Source organism: Cherax quadricarinatus, chromosome 86 (genome assembly GCF_038502225.1).
Source record: "Cherax quadricarinatus isolate ZL_2023a chromosome 86, ASM3850222v1, whole genome shotgun sequence".
In the NCBI taxonomy this organism is placed as follows: domain Eukaryota; kingdom Metazoa; phylum Arthropoda; class Malacostraca; order Decapoda; family Parastacidae; genus Cherax; species Cherax quadricarinatus.
In genome coordinates, this window is record NC_091377.1 from 16,162,740 (window position 1) to 16,184,098 (window position 21,359).

Genomic DNA, 21,359 nt, shown 5'->3' on the forward strand with positions numbered 1-21,359 from the left:
CAATATTTAGATCAACTGAACCCCTCACCTTCTATACATACAACCCTCACACCCCGTCGCTGTATGCACCTCAGGTCATCTATTCCATGCACCATGGTAGTATCAAGTACACTGTTGCTCCTGGATGCGATCCCCACACTGAAACTGCCCTAACTGCAGACTTAGAAAAAGACAGCAAAAGTCTGCTCAAACTTAGTTTATTATCAAAACCTGCTTTCAAAAGACTTCAAAATGGCTCTACGACAGGAACGAAAAACTAACAAAACGCAGATATGAAGAGTGTTATCCACCAATCAACGCTGATCCTCTCTCCTCTCTGCATACTTAACCAATCATATTGAAACATGCCTACCTCTCCATCCCGCTTCCCGCCGATCTCCAGCAACAAATCGCCGACCAGATCTACAGATCAACCACCATAATGCAGCCTGCACAGCTTGCCCACGTCGTCCACATTCTCAGCCAAGTTCTGTTCTCTCCAGCTCTATCCCACGATCGTCTCAGCTGCTGGGTTAAGCGCTGGCTCTATTTCTACAACTAGAAACACTCCTCTCCTTCGCTATTCTTCGCCTGTCCCGTCTTCCCCGCTCATCCCATTGGGATCTTACCTAAACTTGTTCGTTCGTTCGTTCGTTCATATGCCGTATTCTATTCAAGATTGATGGACTGAACACATCGACTCATGGTTGAGGGACTGATTACCTCATTCTCCTCCTGTTCTTCAAGTTTCTCCTAAGTGTGGACTGATGAAGCCAGTGTGTGGCGAAACGTTTCCTCAATAAAGATACCCAAGAGTTGCACATGTGTCTAATTTATCAAAAAGAAACAAGTGGGGCGAGTGTTGTGCCTTGAGGAACAGCGTTTCACTGTGGAAGCCTTTAACTTCATTCATTCTGTTTACTACTATTTTATGTTTAAGTAAAATATATATTGCGCGCCATCACATTTTTGAAGGCTTTTGCGAAATCAGTGTGCAAAACATCAGCATTAGTTGGTCTTCCGAGGCATCCAAGACCACATAATGGTCAAGCAATTTGTAAAAGGCAGGAATGACCTGCTATAAACCCAAGCTGCCCTGGAATGCGCAACTGTTATGATTCCATGTGGATAGTAATATTGCTTCTTAGGATCCGTTAAAAGATATTGATAACGAGAGGTTAGGGCAATTGGTCTACAGTTTCTCGCAACTGCTCTACTGCCACGTTTGTGAAGTGAGACAATCTCAATGGTCTTTAATTACTGGAATAATACTAGTGTCCAGGCTCCTCTTTCACAGAAACTTGGAGATACCTTCACAAAAATTCAATTTCTCAAGTGTGTGGAATATGGTATCCTGACAGGCGGCGATACACACACAATAACACTCCAGCTCAGCTGGAAAGAAAGCTCTGAATTATTTTATATTTTGGGGAAGAACTTAATCTGTATGAGAAATACAGTGAAACCCTACAAGGTCTTGTAAATGATGAACCCATAATGTAATACTTGACGACATCTCAATTGTCCTACTGAAGGTCTCCCAGCCTAAGCTGACAGATTTCCAACACCATGATGGAATATGAATGGGAAAAAGACAGCTTTGATTCCTGTTGTGCAACTGTCAGAAGACTGTACCAACATTCTGCTCATAAAAAACAAACTGTAGAATGGGTTGGATATATTGAGAGGCAGATGGCTCCAGGAATCATGCTTCCCTCGATCAAGTCCCAAATCAAGTCTTCCTCTTGGCAGTTCGACCAGTCAGGCAGGCTGTGCTCGCTGCGCCGCACAGTCCCACGTAAGTACCGCAGCCTTGAGGAGCTTGTCAATTTTCTTTTTTTGAAGACACTTCCCTGCTGACTGGCTAATCAACCAGGTTGTTGGTGCAGGTGGCCCGCAGGCCCATATAGCCACCATGACCCGGTTATCTGGCACGGTTATCTGCCACGACCAGGCCTCCCGGTGGATCAGGGCCTGATCAATGAGGCTGTTACTGCTGGCTGCACGTAGTCCAACGGACGAGCCACAGCCCAGCTGATCCGGCACTATCTGTCCAGCTCCCTCTTGAAGGCAGCCAGGGGCCTATTGGTAATTCTCCTCATGCTTGGTGGGAGACTGCTGAACAGTCTTTGGCCCCTGACACTTATGATGCTTTCTCTTAGTGTACAAATAGCGTCCCTACTTTTCACTGGGTTTTTTTTGCATCACCTGTCCAGTCTTTTACTTTCGTAGGGAGTGATTTCTGTGTGCAGATTCGCCTGCGTTCCAGCCAGTACAAGTGAGGTGCTTCCAAGCGTTCCCAGTAGACGAAGTGTTTGATGGAACTTGTGTGTAGTAAAGGGTCTCTGTACACTCTATATGCAATTTCACCTGCTTTGAACGGAGATATTAATGTACAGCAATATCCCAGCCTAGAAAGATAAGTGATTTGAAAAGGATCATCATTGGTTTGGCATCTCTTTGTTTTGAACGTTCTCATTATCCATCCTATCATTTTCTTTGTAGGAGGAAGGGGAAAGGGAACAGAAGCAAACCATACCAAGGGTGGGATTTGAACCCGCGGTCAGAGAGTCTCAAAACTCCAGACCGTCGCGTTAGTCTGGAGTTTCTAAAACTCTCTGACCGCGGGTTCAAACCCTACCCGTGGTATGGTTTGTTTGCAATCGTGTCATTACGATTTCGCGAGTCAGGAACAGAAGCGCCTGTGAACAGGTAATTATGGGTGAGATATGTGCGCCTAATCTTCGACGGAGATTCATCACACAGTGATGATTCTCGTTGCAGGAAGGCGACCAAACACCCACATCCTGCCAAACTTCGCATAACTTGCAAGTAACATTCAGTTACCTATGACACACACTGCTCTTCACTGAGATTATTCTATACTTCCTCCTTCGGCGTGCAAACACTCGAACGTTTTCCATATATAAGTTATCAGGTGACTAAGAAGGACTGGATTTAAGAAAGACCTGCCAAGTATGGGTCATTATGTTTATTACAGAGTTCCTTCCTACTTAAGCTCTTTTAAATGAAACACTCTGCCAAATAGCGTTACTTAAAAAAATAGGTTCGACAGATATAATGTTGAGATGAGATTGGATGGTGATAAAGACTGGATTTTAGTGGAACCTTTATCTTTGTTTTGGAAATGATTCCCCTGCACAACAGACATCTTCAGCCGAATACAGGAGAGTATACCACTGGAAGAGCAGCAGCAACAGCAGCAGAAACAGGAGGAGGAAGAGGAGCAGAAGCAGCATAATTATTGAAAAGTCCATTACCCCCGGTGTGAGATGATCAGTCCGTCAAGTGTACAGCAGAGACAGGCAGCCAGACCTTGCATAGTAGAGGTGAGATGAAGCAGCTGGTGTTGAGGTGACAGGTAAGCGTGGCCCACCAGTGTTAGTAAGTCATAATGAATAGTAGTTTAACGAAGAAGTTGCAGAAGGACTACGCCTGTAGCAAGATACCATCGTAAGACACACCTGCAATAATGTAAATATGTCACACTGACTTTTCTGGGTTATCCTAGCTACATTACACATATGCTGCTATGTATGATAATCTATGTAACTATTTGTGTATACCTGAATAAACTTACTAACACCTAGGTACCTTTATACTGAATAAAGATACCTATCTATTATAGCATATGTGACTTACTTATCTACTTGTCGCTACTGTATACCATTATTATAGACATTATGGGTTGCTGTGTTAACTGTGGTGGGTTGCTGTGTTAGTTGTGGTGGGTTGCTGTGTTAGTTGTGGTGGCTTGCTGTGTTAGTTGTGGTGGGTTGCTGTGTTAGTTGTGGTGGGTTGCTGTGTTAGTTGTAGTGGGTTGCTGTGTTAGTTGTGGTGGGTTGCTGTGTTAGTTGTGGTGGGTTGCTGTGTTAGTTGTGGTGGGTTGCTGTGTTAGTTGTGGTGGGTTGCTGTGTTAGTTGTGGTGGGTTGCTGTGTTAGTTGTGGTGGGTTGCTGTGTTAGTTGTGGTGGGTTGCTGTGTTAACTGTGGTGGCTTGCTGTGTTAACTGTGGTGGCTTGCTGTGTTAACTGTGGTGGCTTGCTGTGTTAACTGTGGTGGCTTGCTGTGTTAACTGTGGTGGCTTGCTGTGTTAACTGTGGTGGCTTGCTGTGTTAACTGTGGTGGCTTGCTGCGTTATCTGTGGTGGCTTGCTGCGTTAGTTGTGGTGGCTTGCTGCGTTAGTTGTGGTGGCTTGCTGCGTTAGTTGTGGTGGGTTGCTGTGTTAACTGTGGTGGGTTGCTGCGTCAGCTGTGGTGGGTTGCTGCGTTAGTTGTGGTGGGTTGCTGCGTTAGTTGTGATGGGTTGCTGCATCAGCTGTGGTGGGTTGCTGCGTTAGTTGTGGTGGGTTGCTATGTCAACTGTGGTGGGGTGCCGTGTCAACTGTTGGGTTGGTGCATTAGTTGTGGTGGGTTGCTGTGTCAACTGTGGTGGGTTGCTGTGTCAACTGTGGTGGGTTGCTGCGTTAGTTGTGGTGGGTTGCTGTGTCAACTGTGGTGGGTTGCTGTGTCAACTGTGGTGGGCTGCTGTGTCAACTGTGGTGGGCTGCTGTGTCAACTGTGGTGGGTTGCTGCGTTAGTTGTGGTGGGTTGCTACGTCAACTGTGGTGGGGTGCTATGTCAACTGTGGTGGGGTACTGTGTCAACTGTGGTGGGTTGCTGCGTTAGTTGTGGTGGGTTGCTGTGTCAATTGTGGTGGGGTGCTGTGTCAATTGTGGTGGGGTGCTGTGTCAACTGTGGTGGGGTGCTGTGTCAACTGTGGTGGGGTGCTGTGTCAACTGTGGTAGGGGGGCTGTGTCAATTGTGGTAGGGGGGCTGTGTCAACTGTGGTGGGATGCTGTGTCAACTGTGGTAGGGTGCTGTGTCAACTGTGGTGGGGTGCTGTGTCAACTGTGGTGAGGTGCTGTGTCAACTGTGGTGGGGTGCTGTGTCAACTGTGGTGGGGTGCTGTGTCAACTGTGGTGGGGTGCTGTGTCAACTGTGGTGGGGTGCTGTGTCAACTGTGGTAGGGGGCTGTGTCAACTGTGGTAGGGGGCTGTGTCAACTGTGGTAGGGGGCTGTGTCAACTGTGATGGGGTGCTGTGTCAACTGTGATGGGGTGCTGTGTCAATTGTGGGGTGCTGTGTCAACTGTGGTGGGATGCTGTGTCAACTGTGGTGGGATGCTGTGTCAACTGTGGTGGGATGCTGTGTCAACTGTGGTGGGATGCTGTGTCAACTGTGGTGGGATGCTGTGTCAACTGTGGTGGGGTGCTGTGTCAATTGTGGTGGGGTGCTGTGTCAACTGTGGTGGGAGGCCTGGTCACAGACCGGGCCGCGGGGGCGTTGACCCCCGAAACTCTCTTCAGGTAAACTCCAGGATGCTGTGTCAACTGTGGTGGGATGCTGTGTCAACTGTTGTGGGGTGCTGTGTCAACTGTTGTGGGGTGCTGTGTCAACTGTTGTGGGGTGCTGTGTCAACTGTGGTGGGGTGCTGTGTCAATTATGGTGGGGTGCTGTGTTTTCTGTGGTACAAAATACAAAAAAAAGGCTTTTCAAAATAAATTCGTAATGTGCGAAAATTATTATAGACGAGTTCTCCCTCAAAGATAAAAGATACGACATTTTCTTTCTTAGCAGCAAAAGAAAACGAAATATGCCTACCTATAATCACGGTAACTGAGCCATACTGTAAAATCAGCAATGTCTTACACGGTATCATCGTTAGCTTGGAATAACTTATTATTATAGTTAAAACTATATACACAGTCTCTTTTATGCTATGACACGTTTTTAACAAGTGCACTTGGCTTTGTTAATAACTGGCTAGGGGGACCATATTATTAATTATTATTATTAATTATTATTATTTATTATTTATTATTATTATTACTGTATCTGAACAAAGATTTGTCCCTTGGTTTGGGCATCTCAACAAAGCCACGAAATTATTTCCTGTCTCCGACAGGGTACACACATGATTAGCCATCACGATAAAAATATGTTAGGTAAAAGGACACAAGTGCAACTAATGTGACACTTTATTGTGGCAACGTTGCCACAATAAAATGTCATATTAACTGCACTTGGGTCCTGTTACCTACCTGGAGGTTATTCCGGGGATCAACGCCCCCGCGGCCCTAGCATATTGTCGGTAATTCTACAAACAATACATGATAAAAATAGTCAGTTTGTGTGCAGTCAAGGAAGTCAATCTGGGGCTTATTTCCATTGTGACCCTGTGGTCCTGTTCCCTAGGATGTAAATCAGAAGGCCGTGCCGACCAATAACTGACACTCACTACTTTGTGACCGTCAATATGGCTTCAGGAAACGTTATTCCGCTGCTGATCCACTAAGTGGCATCAGTCTCTGGATGAATCTCAAGTCAGCTGTGTGGTAGCATTGGACATTGCTGGTGCTTTCGACCGGGTGTGGCACCAGGGCCTCTAACAAAACTGCAAGCTCTGGGAATTGCAGGCTCTATGCTATGTCTCCTCAGTGATTACCTTCATGGTAAATCTCTAAGGGTAGTTCTCAATGGAACGGAATCAGCAAGACATCCTATTGGGGCAAATGTTCCACAAGGAAGCATTCTGGGACCATTGTTATGGAATGTCTACTTCAATGACCTTCATCATCTCATCCCAGAATCCCATGCATATTCAGACGACTGTACACTGACATTCACTTATCCAAGAGAAGAAATGCCAGCTGCTCTAAGCTACATCAATCACCAGCTAAGAGCTATATCAGCTTGGGGAAATAGATGGCAATTAACATTTGCACCTGAGAAAACACAAATGATGATGATCTCTAGGCACCATGATGGTAATGCCGGTGCAGCAGTAAGGATGAATGGGAGGGTGTTGGCACCTGGGGAAGAAGTTAATATCCTTGGAGCGAAATTTGACTCCAAACTGACCATGAAAAACCACGTTGCACATCTTGCAAACAAGGCAGCCAGGAAGCTTACAGCACTTCACCGTATCTCGCATCTGCTTGACAGCAGGGGTTGCAAGATTTTGTATGAAGCAGAAGTACACTCACAACTTGAGTATGCTCCACTTTCTTGGTTTGCCTGCCCCTCTTCTCATTTGCAACTGCTTGACAGAGTAGAGAACAGAGCAAGATATCTCATCTCTCATCTGGACCAATCCTGGATAGATCTGTCATTTCAGCAGAGCCCTCAACACAGCAGGGATGTGGGTGGCCTTACAAGCCCAATATTGTCTAAGTACCACACTTGGATCCACTTCGAGGACAGGGCGAAGCAAGCTTCTATGCCACAAGATGGGCAGAAAGCAGCAACTTCACTCTGGCTGTATCCTTCTCCAGAACATTACTTCATCTGAGATCATTTATCCCCATTACGACTCGAGTATGGAACACATTCATACATCATTATGATGTCAACGAGATAAAGTCAGTTGATCAGATGAAAATGCTGGCCCACAGATGGCTCCAACTTCATCCTGTTCCCTACTTGTATGTTTCATAACAATAAAAATGCTTTCAAATGAGCTGATGTAGGTAACAGTTCTTAGCTTGTCAATAAAGCTAGGGATCCTTAACCTAACCTTGTCATACCCTGTGTAAAAAAAAAAAAAAAAAAAAGAGGGAGAGAGAGACAGAGACCAAAGTTTTCAGGTATTTTTTTTCCAGATTTTAGGTCCTCTTATGCAAGTTGAGTTTTTGCACAGATTAAACTGGGCACCGGGAATATCATGAGATTTTCCTGGTGGCCTGGTGGTTAACGCTCTCGCTTCACACGGTGAGGGCCTGGGTTCGATTCCCAGCCAGAGTAGAAACATTGGACGTGTTTCTTTCCACCTGTTGTCTATGTTCCCCATCAGTAAAATGGGTACCTGGGTGTTAGTCGACTGGTGTGGGTCGCATCCTGGGACACTGACCTAAGGAGGCCTGGTCACAGACCGGGCCGCGGGGGCGTTGACCCCCGGAACTCTCTCCAGATAAACTCTCCAGATAGCCTATGAGTTCTATTGCAACTATTAAGAGTTTCAGAACAGGACTGATATTGGAATTTACTGTTATGTATATACAGTATGTACAATAGTAAGAGTGATTTTTTTTTGTATATTAAGTAGAAGGGTGGGGAAGTGTGATGTCTGGCAGTAGACTTACTTCCAGGCCTGAAATTATCTATATTTCAGGACTGTTATCAAGAAATAGTCAATGAAACCATAAAAACCATCACAGAAAACATCTCAACACAAGGTCAGGTTTACTCTTCCCCTCATGCACCACGTAAGGAATTATTTTTGTATACTGTGCACTCACAGACCCATTCTCTCATGTCTAGGCCAGAATATACCACTCGCAGCATATTTGAGGGCACTGTGGTTAACCCTTTGAGGGTCGGTCAGGTACAAGTACGTTATTGCAGTCAGGGTCGGTCACGTACTTGTACGCCTAAATTCTAGAGTTTCCAAATCTCGTGGAAAAAAGCTGGCAGGCTTACATATGAAAGAATAGGTCTGTGTGGTTAGTGTGCACAGTATAAAAAAAATCCTGAAGCGCGCTATGCATAATGAGAAAAAAAACTTTGTGTTTTTGGTTTAATAACAGCGACTTTCTAGTGTATTTTCGTATGGTATTTATGGTTGTATTCTCGTTTTCTTGGTCTTATTTGATAGAATGGAAGATATATTACAGAACTGGAGATGATTTTGATAGGTCTCATGATGGCAAGTACTTTGAAATTGAGCTCAAAGTAGCGAAAATAATCGATTTTTGCCAATGTTCAAGAGTAAACAAATCAAGCCACGCGTTTAATACATGTCAACTGGTGAGTCTGATATTCTTTCACAAGTGCGCCGATATCATTTATACCGTTTTTACAATGATGCAGTAATATACGTAACAGAAAACCTTATACAGTGAACCCCCGGTTAACGATATTTTTTCACTCCAGAAGTATGTTCAGGTGCCAGTACTGACCGAATTTATTCCCATAAGGAATATTGTGAAGTAGATTAGTCCATTTCAGACCCCCAAACATACACGTACAAACGCACTTACATAAATACACTTACATAATTGGTTGCATTCGGAGGTAATCGTTATGCGGGGGTCCACTGTATTTTCTATGAGAATAAAAATTCAAAATGGAAAGCAAAAGTAATGTAAGAGAGACCTAGAGACGTGACTAATGAACAGATAAAATGTTATTTTAGTGCCATGAATGTCTGTCTTGTTTATTCTGGACCCTGTTTCGAAATTGGCATCTTTTGAGATTTGTGTGAAATTGCCCAAACTGCCAATTTCTGACCACTTTATTGGGTAGTTGAAATCGGTAAATGGGTAGATTCTTGTACTCAGTCGATAGAACAAATGGAGCTCTAGGGAAATAGCTATGATTTTAGTCAACTGCGACATTGGAATTGGCCGAAAATAGGGCTCAAAGTGGGTGAAATCGCCCACTTTGAGACTGCTACCTTCGCGAGAGCATAATTCCGTAAGCTTTCTATCAAATTTCATACATTTGGTGTCATTATGATTGGCAAAAGATTCTCTATTATTTTGTAAGAAATTTTTTTTTTTTTCAAAAATTTTTCGACCCTGAGTATGAGTTTGGAAGAGGGCCTTTCGACCCTCAAAGGGTTAAACCATAGATCTACGTAAGTGACACTGACATCAGTAACTTAGTTCTGAGTACAAGCGAGTGAAAGGTTTATGGCTCAGAGATTTTACTTCAATGAAGCACCTAGGAAGTTTCTTATATTTATCCACAACTACTGTACTGCCAAACCAGTACGTTACTATATCCTTTCAAAATCTAAATTTGTCTAACTATAACCTACTGCTGCTAGTCCTGTTAGATATTTGCAGTACTTTATTGTTTTTCCATTTGTACACTTCAATCACACTGCCCCTAAATTTACATCTTTCCAGAGGGTAAAAATTCAGGGCCTTCAGCCTATTTTCAGAGAAAAGATTTCAGATACATGGGATCAATTTGTCATCATTTATGTCCATTCTGTAATATGGAGACCAAAACTGAGCAGCGGGTGCTAATGGCTCAGTTGATAGCATCCTCTGCTCATATACTGAGAGACCAGGGATCACTCTCCAGCACAGGTAAGACCTTGGGCACGTTTCTATACGCCTGCTACCTCTGTACAACTAGCAGTATATAGGTACTTGTAAGTAAGTAAAGTTTATTTCTTTGTAAAGGTTACAATGTGTAATTACAATTTTGATTTGCTAAGTACAAAGATAGCCACTATCATGCCGAGGCATTTTGGGCAAACTAATCCTAATACATAATAACTAATTAAAACTAGATAAGATAATAGTACATGGTAACTATACTTATAACCAGACAAGAAGTAGTGGCTAACTGTTTTACAATCTTATTTAAACTTAATATAAGTGAGAGGTAGTAAGGAGGAGTAGGATTTGGTAAAATAATCTTGAAATTGCACATAAAATCTACCTTACAAGTAATGGTGCAGGTGGTAATATTTTATGGATTGACAGAATTAAAAGCCAGGAGGTCACATAATAAAACTAATTAGCAGATGTTTTGGTTAATATTGTGAGATAAGACGATTTTTAGCAAAGTCCTAAATTTATAAGCTGTCAAGGGATCCTTGACCTGTTCCAGTAGCGAGTTCCAGATCTTCAGGCCCTTTATGTGCATAGCGTTCTTGCATAGTGAGAGATTGACTCAAGGGATGTTGAAAAATGCCTTGTGCCTTGTATTGTGGCTGTGCATTCCGTTGTAACTGTCAAGTAGTAGTTTTAGGGGAGGGTTTACAGTGGAGTTTAATGTTCTGTATATGTAGTAGGCACAATAATAAGAGTGTATGTCTTATATATTTAGCAAGTTGAGTCTTTTGAAAAGTGGTGGGGTGTGCTGTGTAGCACAGAAGCTGTTTATCACCCACACAGCAACTTTTTGTTGGATTATTAAGAGTCTAAGGTGGTTGGCTGTGGTTGATCCCCAGGCACAAATACCATAGGTGAGGTAAGGATATACTAGACAGTGGTACAGTGTAAGGAGAGTCATTTGTGGTACATAGCATCATATCTTAGAAAGGATTCCTACTGGAAATAAGACCGACAATACCCTATGCAGCAAGTACTTTACTGAGTTATCCTAAACGAGGCTTTACCAAGGACATATAAAATTTAAGAATAACCTGTGGACTTTGTTTTATACTTCTTTATATGAAGCCCAGATCCTTTAGCTATTGCAAACACAAATATACACAAGCACTGTTGTCTTGGCATTAGACTCCTGCTAACCAATAAATCTTCTGTAATTTATACATGCCACAGTTTTTTTCCTTTTCTCAGGGTTTGACCATTGTGTTTGTCCAAATGAACCCTTTCAGGGTCGAGAGGCCCTCTCCTAAACTCGTTCTCAGGGTCAAAAACTTTTTTGGAAAAAAAAAAAAAAAAAAAATTATTTTTTCTTGTGAAATGATAGAGAATCTTTACCCGATCATAATGACACCAAAAGTATGAAATTTGATGGAAAACTTACGGAATTATGCTCTCGCGAAGTTAGCGGTCTCAACGATGTTAATGCATCAGCAATTTCACCCACTTTGAGCCCTATTTTCAGCCAATTTCAGTATACTAGTCGATAAAAATCATATCTATTTCGCTAGAACTCCATTTTTTCTATCGAATGAGTACAAGAAACCACCCATTTACCGATTTCAACTATCCAATAAAGTGGTCAGAAACTGGCAATTTTGCCAATTTCACAAAATTTCAGAAGATGCCAATTTCCAAACAGAGTCCAGAATAAGCAAGACAGACATTCCTGGCACTAAAATAACATTTTCTCTGTTCATTAGTCAAGTCCCCAGGCCCCTCTTACATCTCTCTTGCTTTCCACTTAGAATTTTTATTCTCACAAAAAATAGAAGATTTACTGTTACGCAGACTACTGCATTAGTATAGAAATGGTGTAGAAATGGTATAAATAATATCAATGCACTTGTGAAAGAATATTAGACTCGCCAGTTGACGTGTACTGGACGCTTGGCATGATTTGTTTACTTTTGAAATTTGGTAAAAATCGAACATTTCTGCTACTTTGAGCTCAATTTCAAGGTACTTTTCATTACGAAACCAATCAAAATCATCTCAATTTCTGTAATATGTCTTCCATTCTATAAAATGAGACCAGGAAAACTAGAATACAACCATAAATACCATACAAAAATACACTGCAAAGTCGCTGTTTTAAACCAAAAACACGGTCAGTTTTTTTTTTCTCATTGTGCACTGTGTGCTGCAGGATTTTTTTATACTGTGCACTCTGACCACAAAGACCCATTCTTTCATATGTAGGCCTACCAGCTTTCTCTCACTAGATTTGAAAGCACAAGGATTTACACATTCTAGTATGTCAATAACCCTGGTGCGTAAGCCGTACTAGTACGTCAGAAACCCTGAAAGGGTTAAACTGCATCTGCTACTTCTTACACCACAATATGAACTTATCTAGATCATCCGCAGAACTCTAAAGCCTCAGAATTTATTTGATGCCCTATTTAGTGTCATTCTCAAGCTTGCTTATTTTGCAAGTTATGCCTTCTTCTCTATCATTAACTAGTACAGTGGACCCCCAGTTATCGGCCAATTTGGTTATCGACCAGTTTTTTGACGCCCGGTTATCGGCCGTTTGCTCAGTTATCGGCCATTTGGGACACGTCCATCCGCCGGCTGGGGCTGCTTGCGCATCAGTTTGGCTATATCTCTCGGTGGCTGAGGAAGCTTCTGCTTATACAACCAAACATTTTGCTTATTTCCCACTGTAGTTTGTGTTATTTTTGCAGTGCAACTGTGAAATAAGGAACCATGGCTCCAAAGAAAGTGAGAAACACCATGGAATTTAAGCGTGAAGTGATACAAAAGTTTGAAAGTGGTATGAAGGTGATGGAACTTGCCAGGATGTGCAACAAGAATAAATCAAAGATGCTAATGTTGCAAAAGGAGTAACTTGTCTAACTAAACAAAGGCTACCAATAATGGAAGAGATGGAAAAGTTATTATTATTGTGGATTAAGGAAAAAGAATTAGTGGGAGACAGTGTTGTGGAGTCTATTTGTGAGAAGACAGGGTAGTTGCATGAGGATCTAAGAAAGAAATTGCCTGGAACAAGTGCTGCAGTTTGTGAATTTAGGGCCAGCAAAGGATGGTTTGATAGATTTAAGAAGCGTATTGGGATACACAGTGTTGTAAGGCATGGTGAGGCTGCAAGTTCTGACAAATGTGTGGCTGAAAAGTATGTTCATGAATTCCAGGACTATGTAAAGGCTGAAGGATTCGAAACCCAACAAGTGTTCAATTGTGACGAAACAGGCCTGTTTTGGAAGAAAATACCAAGACACAAGCCTATGAAAGACAGGCTTACTCTTTTGTTATGTGGTAATGCTAGTGGAGATTTCAAAGTGAAGCCTTTACTCATGTATCGCTCAGAAAATCCGTGTGCTCAAGAAAAACAATGTCATGAAGAACAGAGTGTGTGTGATGTGGAAAGTTAATCATAAGGCATGGGTCACAAGGCAAATTTTCAAAGAGTGGGTTAATGATGTGTTTGGCCCAAGTGTGAAAAAATACCTCCTGGAAAAGAAATTGCCACTCAAGTGCCTCCTGGTACTGGACAATGCTCCTACACATCCTCCAGACTTGCAAGACCAAGTGTTTAGGGACTTCAGTTTCATCACAGTGAAGTTCTTGCCTCCAAACACCACTCCTCTCTTCCAGCCCATGGAGTAGCAGGTCATTTCAAACTTCAAAAAACTCTACACAAAAGCAGTGTTTCAAAAGTGCTTTGAAGTGACATCAGACACTCAGTTGACCCTAAGACAGTTCTGGAGGAATCACTTCACTATCCTCCAATGCATAAGCCTTATAGGTAAGGCTTGGGAGGGAGTGACTTCCAGGACTTTGAACTCTGCTTGGATAAAACTGTGACCAGATTGTTTCCAAAAAAGGGATTTTGAAGGGTTTGAGGCTGACCCTGACCCTACCAACCCTGTGGACTCTATTGTGGCATTGGAGAAGTCCCTGGGGTTGGAGGTGAGTGGCGAGGATGTGGAAGAGTTGGTCAAGGACCACAGGAAAGAGCTAACCACTGAAGAGTTGCAAGAGCATGACTCTCAAACAGCAACAGACTGCAGCTGAGGAACTTGCTTCAGAGGAGGAGGAAGAGGAAGTGAAGGAGGTGCCTTCTTCAGAGATTAAAGAGGTGTGTGCAATGTGCACCAGAGTACAAGCTTTTGTAGAGAAACACCACCCTGACAATGCTGAAACAAGTCATATCTGCAACATGTTTAGTGACAAAACCCTGTCCCACTTCAGAGAAATCTTAAAGAGACAGATTACTCTGGACAGTTATTTTGTGAGACAGGGGTCTAGTGACTCAAGCTGGTCCTAGTGGCATTAAAAGACAGAGAAGGGAAGTAACCCCAGAGAACACTTTGCTACCTAAAGACTTTATGGAGGGGGATTCCCCTTCCAAACACTAACTCCTCCCTCTTTCCTCCTCCCTATCTTCCAGAAGCCAGCATTAGCCTTCAATAAACATATGTAATACTAACATAACTGTTAAAATTTTTTTTTTTGTGAATATTTTTGTTTGGAACGGATTAATTCTATTTCCATTAATTCTTATGGGAAATATTAATTCGGTTTTCGGCCATTTCAGTTATCGGCCGACCTTCTGGAATGGATTATGGCTGATAACCGGGGGTCCACTGTAATTTATATTGCGAGCAACAAGGGGCCCAATACTGACCCATGTTTAACACCCTTATAACAGGTTCTCATTCTGCCTATTATTAACCCTTTGACTGTTTACGCCGTATATAGTCTTACGCGCCACTGTTTCTGACATATTTATATGCATAAATTCTAGCGGCTTCAAATCAAGTGGGAAAGACCTGGTAGGCCTACACGAGAGAGAATGGGTCTCAGTGGTGGGTGTGCACCCTGTGAAAAAATCTAGGACTCAGCAGTGCATTGTGGGAACACCATCTTGATAGTCCATTTTCACCATGCCTCACGGTAAGAAGTACCTCACTCCTTGGCGGTTTTCAAGTGAGTGTGACCGAAAAAAGTGCCCAGGATGACATAATTAGTGATGAAAACCCAGATGACCCACAACCATCCACCTCTGGTGCTGGGCTGGCTTGTTCACGTTCACCTGTACCAGGACAAAAGAGGAAACTATTTGGTCGTGTACAAGACCCAGATGTTAGCAGTGAATGTGATAGTGATTTCAAGGTTATTGAAAGCAGTTCTAGTTGTGACAGTGAGGGTGAATATTCCCCAGTGAAGCGGCAGTATGTACGATGTAGCATGCAGTCTGGTAGTGTTTCATATGCTGTTCGAAGGGGAAGGAGAAACTCTGGGAGCACATCCCGTGGCCCTACACCACGACCTGATAGTGAAGATGATGATATTGTTACAATGGGTATGAATGATGTGAGTGAGGCAGCAGGCAGTGGTGGTGATAGTGATGGTGGCACGACCCATGTGGCACCAGCAGCGGGCCACGCTACTGCCCGCGCTGCTGACTCTGCACAACAACAACAACCAGCCTCACCCAACCCCACACTCCCACAACCTACACAACCACAACCTACACAACCACAAACTGCACAACAACAACCTGCACAACCACAACCACGTTACAATATCCAGAACCCACCAGCAGACCGCATCTGGGATTGGCAGGAAGGTGACGAGTTTGTTCCCAGTCCCCATGACTTTGATAAAACACAAAGTGGAATAAAGCCATCATGTCCACTTGGGAACAATGCTAGTGAACTGGAATGCTTTGAGTTATTCTTCGATGAACCCCTGATGGACATCATTGTTAGGGAAACCAACACATACTATGAATACACCATGGCAAATACATTTCTCTCACTAAGATCACGGCTACACCAGTGGAAGGAGACAACTGTGGCAGAGATGTACCTGTTTTTTGCCACAATAATGCTTATGCCACATGTGTATAAGCACACTGTCACCCATACTGGGCAACAAAACACCTGATTTCAACTCCAGGTTTTAGTGACACTATAGGTGTCAATCGTTTCTTGATACTATTACGTATGTTATACTTTTCAGACAAAACCAGGCCTGACAGAACCGACAGGTTTTATAAGATCAGAAATGTGTTTATGTACATGAAACAAAAGTGCTGCATGTATTTTTATCTCTTCAGGAAGCTTGTTATTGACGAGTCTTTGATTTTGTTCAAAGGAAGACTCTCATTCAAGCAATATATACCGAGCAAGAGGAAACGCTTTAGTATAAAGTTATCTGTACTGTGTGATTGCAGAAGTGGTCTAGTTTTGGATATCACTGTGTACACTGGCAGTAATACTTTGAGAGATACCATGAAGTTATTGGGTATCTCTGGTGATGTGGTTAGAACAATGATGGAACCATATCTTGGTAAGGGGCATATGTTATTTACTGATAACTGGTACACAAGCCCCTTACTCAAGGATTTCTTGCGAGTGAACTTGACAGACGTGTGTGGCACAGTGCGTGGTAATCGTAAACATATGCCAAGGTTCAACGCTGGCACTCGCAGAGGTGAGGTGCAAGCCTTTGCTGCCAATGACATCATGGCATTTCGGTGGCATGACAAACGTGATGTCACACTGTTGACATCAGTTCACCGAAACGAAATGGCACACAGTGGCAGGCACAACAGAGAGACCAATGAACCCATTCTAAAGCCTGCAGCTGTCATGGACTACAACCTCATTATGCGCTTAGTGGACAAATGTGACATGCAGATTGGGTTTGCTGATTGTGTACGCAAGAGTTATAAGTGGTATATAGAACTTTTTTTTCCATCTTGTTGATATCTCCATGCTAAATGCTTATAACATATACAAATTGAGGACCAACAAAACACCAAAATATGCGTATGTGGCACTTTATCAAATGCCTTACTTAAATGTAAATATACTATATTGGTCTTCTACCACCTCTAATACCTTAATGAAAAAGGTTAGTAAATTTTTAAGGAATAAAAGCCCCCTTTGTAAAGCCATGCTGCAATTCATTGATAAAGTTTTATTTTTCAAGATGCCTTCGAATTCCATCAACTTTCATACAACTGATGTTAGACTAGATATAATTTGAAGCTAAGGGAGCAATCACCTGCTTTGTAAATGGGCACATGCCATTTTCTACTTGTGTGGTACAATACCCATTTGCAGTGATTTGCTGAAGAGACTAGGTAATGGTTTACTTAGTTCCTCCTTACATTCCTTTACAACCCTTGACACCCTTTACACTTAATGAGTTATCCAATCTTTAAAGGAATTAATATGGCAGATTGGGACAGACTGTATGAATTAAGAGAATCAGCAAAAGGGAACACAAGTAGAAGGTGAAGATGGATGGGAAATAAGGATAAAAGAAAGTACAGTACTTCATTTGCCTCAGGGTGGATGAAAAGTGGAACGAACTGGATGTGGCAGAGGTGGAGGCAAACTCAAAGCACAGCTTCAATAGTATATACGATTAGGCCCAAGAAGCAAATCAGAGGAGACATACTCAATAACTACAATATACAGTACAGGTCTCCCTCAACATTCATGAGGGTTAGGGGATCCTGGTCTCATTGTATAGAATGGAAGACATATTACAGAAATTGAGATGACTTTAACTGGTTTTACAATGAAAAGTACCTTGAAATTGAGCTCAAAGTAGCAGAAATGTTCGACTTTTACCAAAGTTCAAAAGTAAACAAATCATGCTAAGCATCCAATACACGTCAACTGGCGAGCCTAATATTCTTTCACAAGTGCGCTGATATTATTTATACCATTTCTACACTAATGCAGTAGTCTGCATAACAGTAAATCTTATTTTTTTTTTTTTTGTGAGAATAAAAAATAAAAGTGGAAAGCAAAAGAAATGTTAGAGGGGCCTGGGGATGTGACTAATGAACAGAGGAAATGTTATTTTAGTGCCAGGAATGTCTTTCTTGTTTATTCTGGACCCTATTTGGAAATTGGCATCTTTTGAAATTTGTGTGAAATTGGCAAAATTGCTAAATTCTGACCACTTTATTAGATAGTTGAAATTGGTAAATGGATGGTTTCTTGTACTCATTCGATAGAAAAAACGGAGTTCTAGTGAAATAGTTATGATTTTTGTCGACTAGTACATTGGAATTGGCCGAAAATAGGGCTCAAAGTGGGCAAAATCGCCGATGCATAAACATTGTCGAAACCACTAACTTCGCGAGAGCATAATTCCGTAAGTATTCCATCAAATTTCATACTTTTGGTGTCATTATGATCGGGAAAAGATTCTCTATCTTTTCATAAGAAAAAATAATTTTTTGGGGGGGAAATTTTGGCAACCCTGAGAACAAATCTCTGAGAGGGCCTGACGACCCCCAAAGGGTTAACCCTTTGACTGTCGCAACCCCCAATCCTGAGGTGTCTCCTGGTGTCGCAAAATTTAAAAAAAAAATATTTTTTTCTTATGAAATGATAGAGAATCTTTTCCCGATTGTAATGACACCAAAAAAACGAAATTTGATGGAAAACTGACAGAATTATGCTCTCGGGAAGTTAGCGACCTCGGCGCTGTTTACAAATCGGCGATTTCGCCCACTTTGAGCCCTATTTTCGGCTAATTCCATTGTTCCAGTCGCCCAAACTCATAGCTATTTCTTTAGAACTCCATTTTTCTATCGATTGAGTACAAGAAACTGCCCATTTACCGATTTCAACTAGCTAATAATGTGGTCAGAAATTTGCAATTTGGCCAATTTCACGAAAACTAAAAAATATGACAATTTCAAAATAAGGTCCAGAATGAACAATGCAGACATTCCTGGCTCTAAAATAACATTTTCTTTGCTCATCAGTCATGTCTCCAGGCCCCTCTGATATTACTCTTGCTTTCTATTTTGAATTTTTATTCAAACAAAAAATAGAAGACTTACTATTATGCAGACTACTGCAATACTGTAATAATTGTATAAATAACATCAACCCATTCATGACTGCATATTAGAATGGCTAATTGGACATTTATTGGACAATGGCATCATTTGTTTACTTTTGAGCATTGGCAAAAATCAAACATTTCCCCTACTTTGAGCACCTTTTCTAGGTTCTTTTTATAGTAAAATCAATCAAAATCACCTCTATTTCTATAATATGTTTTCCATTCTATCAAATGAGACCAAGAAAACGAGAATACAACCATAAATACTATACAAAAATAGACCACAAAGTCGGCATTAGACCACAAAGTCGGCATTTTAATTAAAAAAACGGTCGGAGTTTTTTTTTCTCATTATGCACTGCGTGCTCCAGGGTTTTTTTTATATGGTGCACACTGACCACACAGACCCATTCTCTCACATGTGGGCCTACCAGCTTTCTCCTGCTTGATTTGAAGCCGCTAGAATTTATGAGTACAGTGGACCCCCGGTTAACGATATTTTTTCACTCCAGAAGTATGTTCAGGTGCCAGTACTGACCGAATTTGTTCCCATAAGGAATATTGTGAAGTAGATTAGTCCATTTCAGACCCCCAAACATACACGTACAAACGCACTTACATAATTGGTTGCATTCGGAGGTAATCGTTATGCAGGGGTCCACTGTATATATACGTCAAACACGGTACCTCGTAAGACGTATATACGTATACGGCCGTGACAGTCAAAGGGTTAAATACCACTGCCTCAACTTCTGCCTCACCCACTGCCTCAGCCGCTGCCTCAGCCGCTGCCTCAGCTGCTGCCTCAGCTGCTGCCTCAGCCGCTGCCTCAGCCGCTGCCTCAGCTGCTGCCTCAGCCGCTGCCTCAGCCGCTGCCTCAGCCGCTGCCTCAACCACTGCCTCAACCACTGCCTCAACCACTGCCTCAACCACTCCAGTAGCACTCAATCTACAAGCACCAAACACAATGAATTATTGTGAAATGTTTGGAAGAGCACAGAGACTAATGCTCACTCCAGCATAAACAAGACCACACTGACTGACGATGCCTCAACCACTTCCTCCAATAGTGCTTCAACCCTCGTATTTTTGTACGATTTCCTTCTTCAATTCTATATTATTATTATTATTATTATTATTATTATTATTATTATTAGCAGTAGCAGAAATGTTTGATTCTTTGCTGTGTTCAAGAGTAAACATATGATGTCACTGTTCAATACCTGTCCGAATGGCCTTTCCAATATACAGTCATGAATGGGTTGACATTATTTACACTGCAGTTTAATAGCAAATAATGAACAAACAAAACACTCACCACACTGAGTGGTGGGAGGGCTGGCTGCCAGTTGCAGGGCTCAGAGGGAGGGTAGTAGGGACTCGTGGGTGGTGGGAAACTAAAATATGATTTGGCGCCTGGGAATTTGGCGGTTAGGAATTTGTGAATGTGTGAAGCCCGCGAAAGTTGAAAACGCGAATGATGAGGGAGACCTGTACAAGATACTCCAGGGAAATCTATTGAAGCAGACAGACCATTGGAAAAGCGGGGACCAGGGACAAGGAGACATACTAATGCTGACAAATACAGTGGTCCCTCGTTTTTCGTAGTTCTTGGGAATCATAGATTTCGGAAATCACAGGGATATTTTCATATAAACATGGGCTCGCTAATCATAGGTTGACTCATGAATAGTAGTTCGTCTGGGACGCGTACGCACGGTGTGAGCCGGGGCGGCCTCCCTACCCAGCCAGTCTGGCATTGTTTACCAGTGAGCGAAGGTCCCCTCACGTGCTTCTGCGAAATATTTCATAATATTCCACTCATTTTAGTGCTTGCAAGTACTAAATAAGCTACCATGGCTCCAAAGAAAGCTCCTAGTGCTAAGCCTGTGGTAAAGAAGAGCTCACCACTGAGGAGCTGCAAGAGCTTCAGCAGCAACAGCAACAGATCGCAACTCAGAATCTTGCTGCAGAGGAGGAGGAAGAGAGATAGAAGAAGGTGCCTTCTTCAGAAATTAAAGAGATTTTTGCTATGCGGGGTAAGATGGAAAGTTTTATGGAGAAACATCACCCTGACAAGGTTGTTGCAAGCCATGTTGGCAGCATGTACAGTGACAAAGTCTTGGGCCATTTTAGGGAAGTGTTAAAGAGACACCAGAAACAGAGCTCTCTCCACAGTTATTTTGTGAGACAGGACTCCAGTGACTCTCAAGGTGGTCCTAGTGGCATTAAGAAACAGAGAAGAGAAGCAACCCCAGAAAAGCAATTGGTACCTGAGGTATTGATGGAAGGGGATTCCCCTTCCAAACTGTAAACAATCCAATCTCTCTCCTCCTCCAGTCTCCCATACACTAAGAAGAATCTCCAATAAAGGTAAGTGTTATGCTATTAATGTTTCAT

The 21,359-nt window shown here is 42.4% G+C and overlaps 1 protein-coding gene across 1 annotated transcript in view; it reads right to left on the bottom strand.

The window, feature by feature from the left end:
- Positions 1-2,735: 2,735 nt before the first annotated feature.
- LOC138855253 (uncharacterized) overlaps positions 2,736-21,359 on the bottom strand; it is an 87,583-nt gene continuing 68,959 nt past the window's right edge. The window contains exon 2 of the mRNA XM_070103667.1: positions 2,736-3,464. Within this exon, the coding sequence (XP_069959768.1) occupies positions 3,390-3,464 (75 nt within the window). The 3' untranslated portion in view covers positions 2,736-3,389. The remainder of the gene's footprint in view (positions 3,465-21,359) is intronic.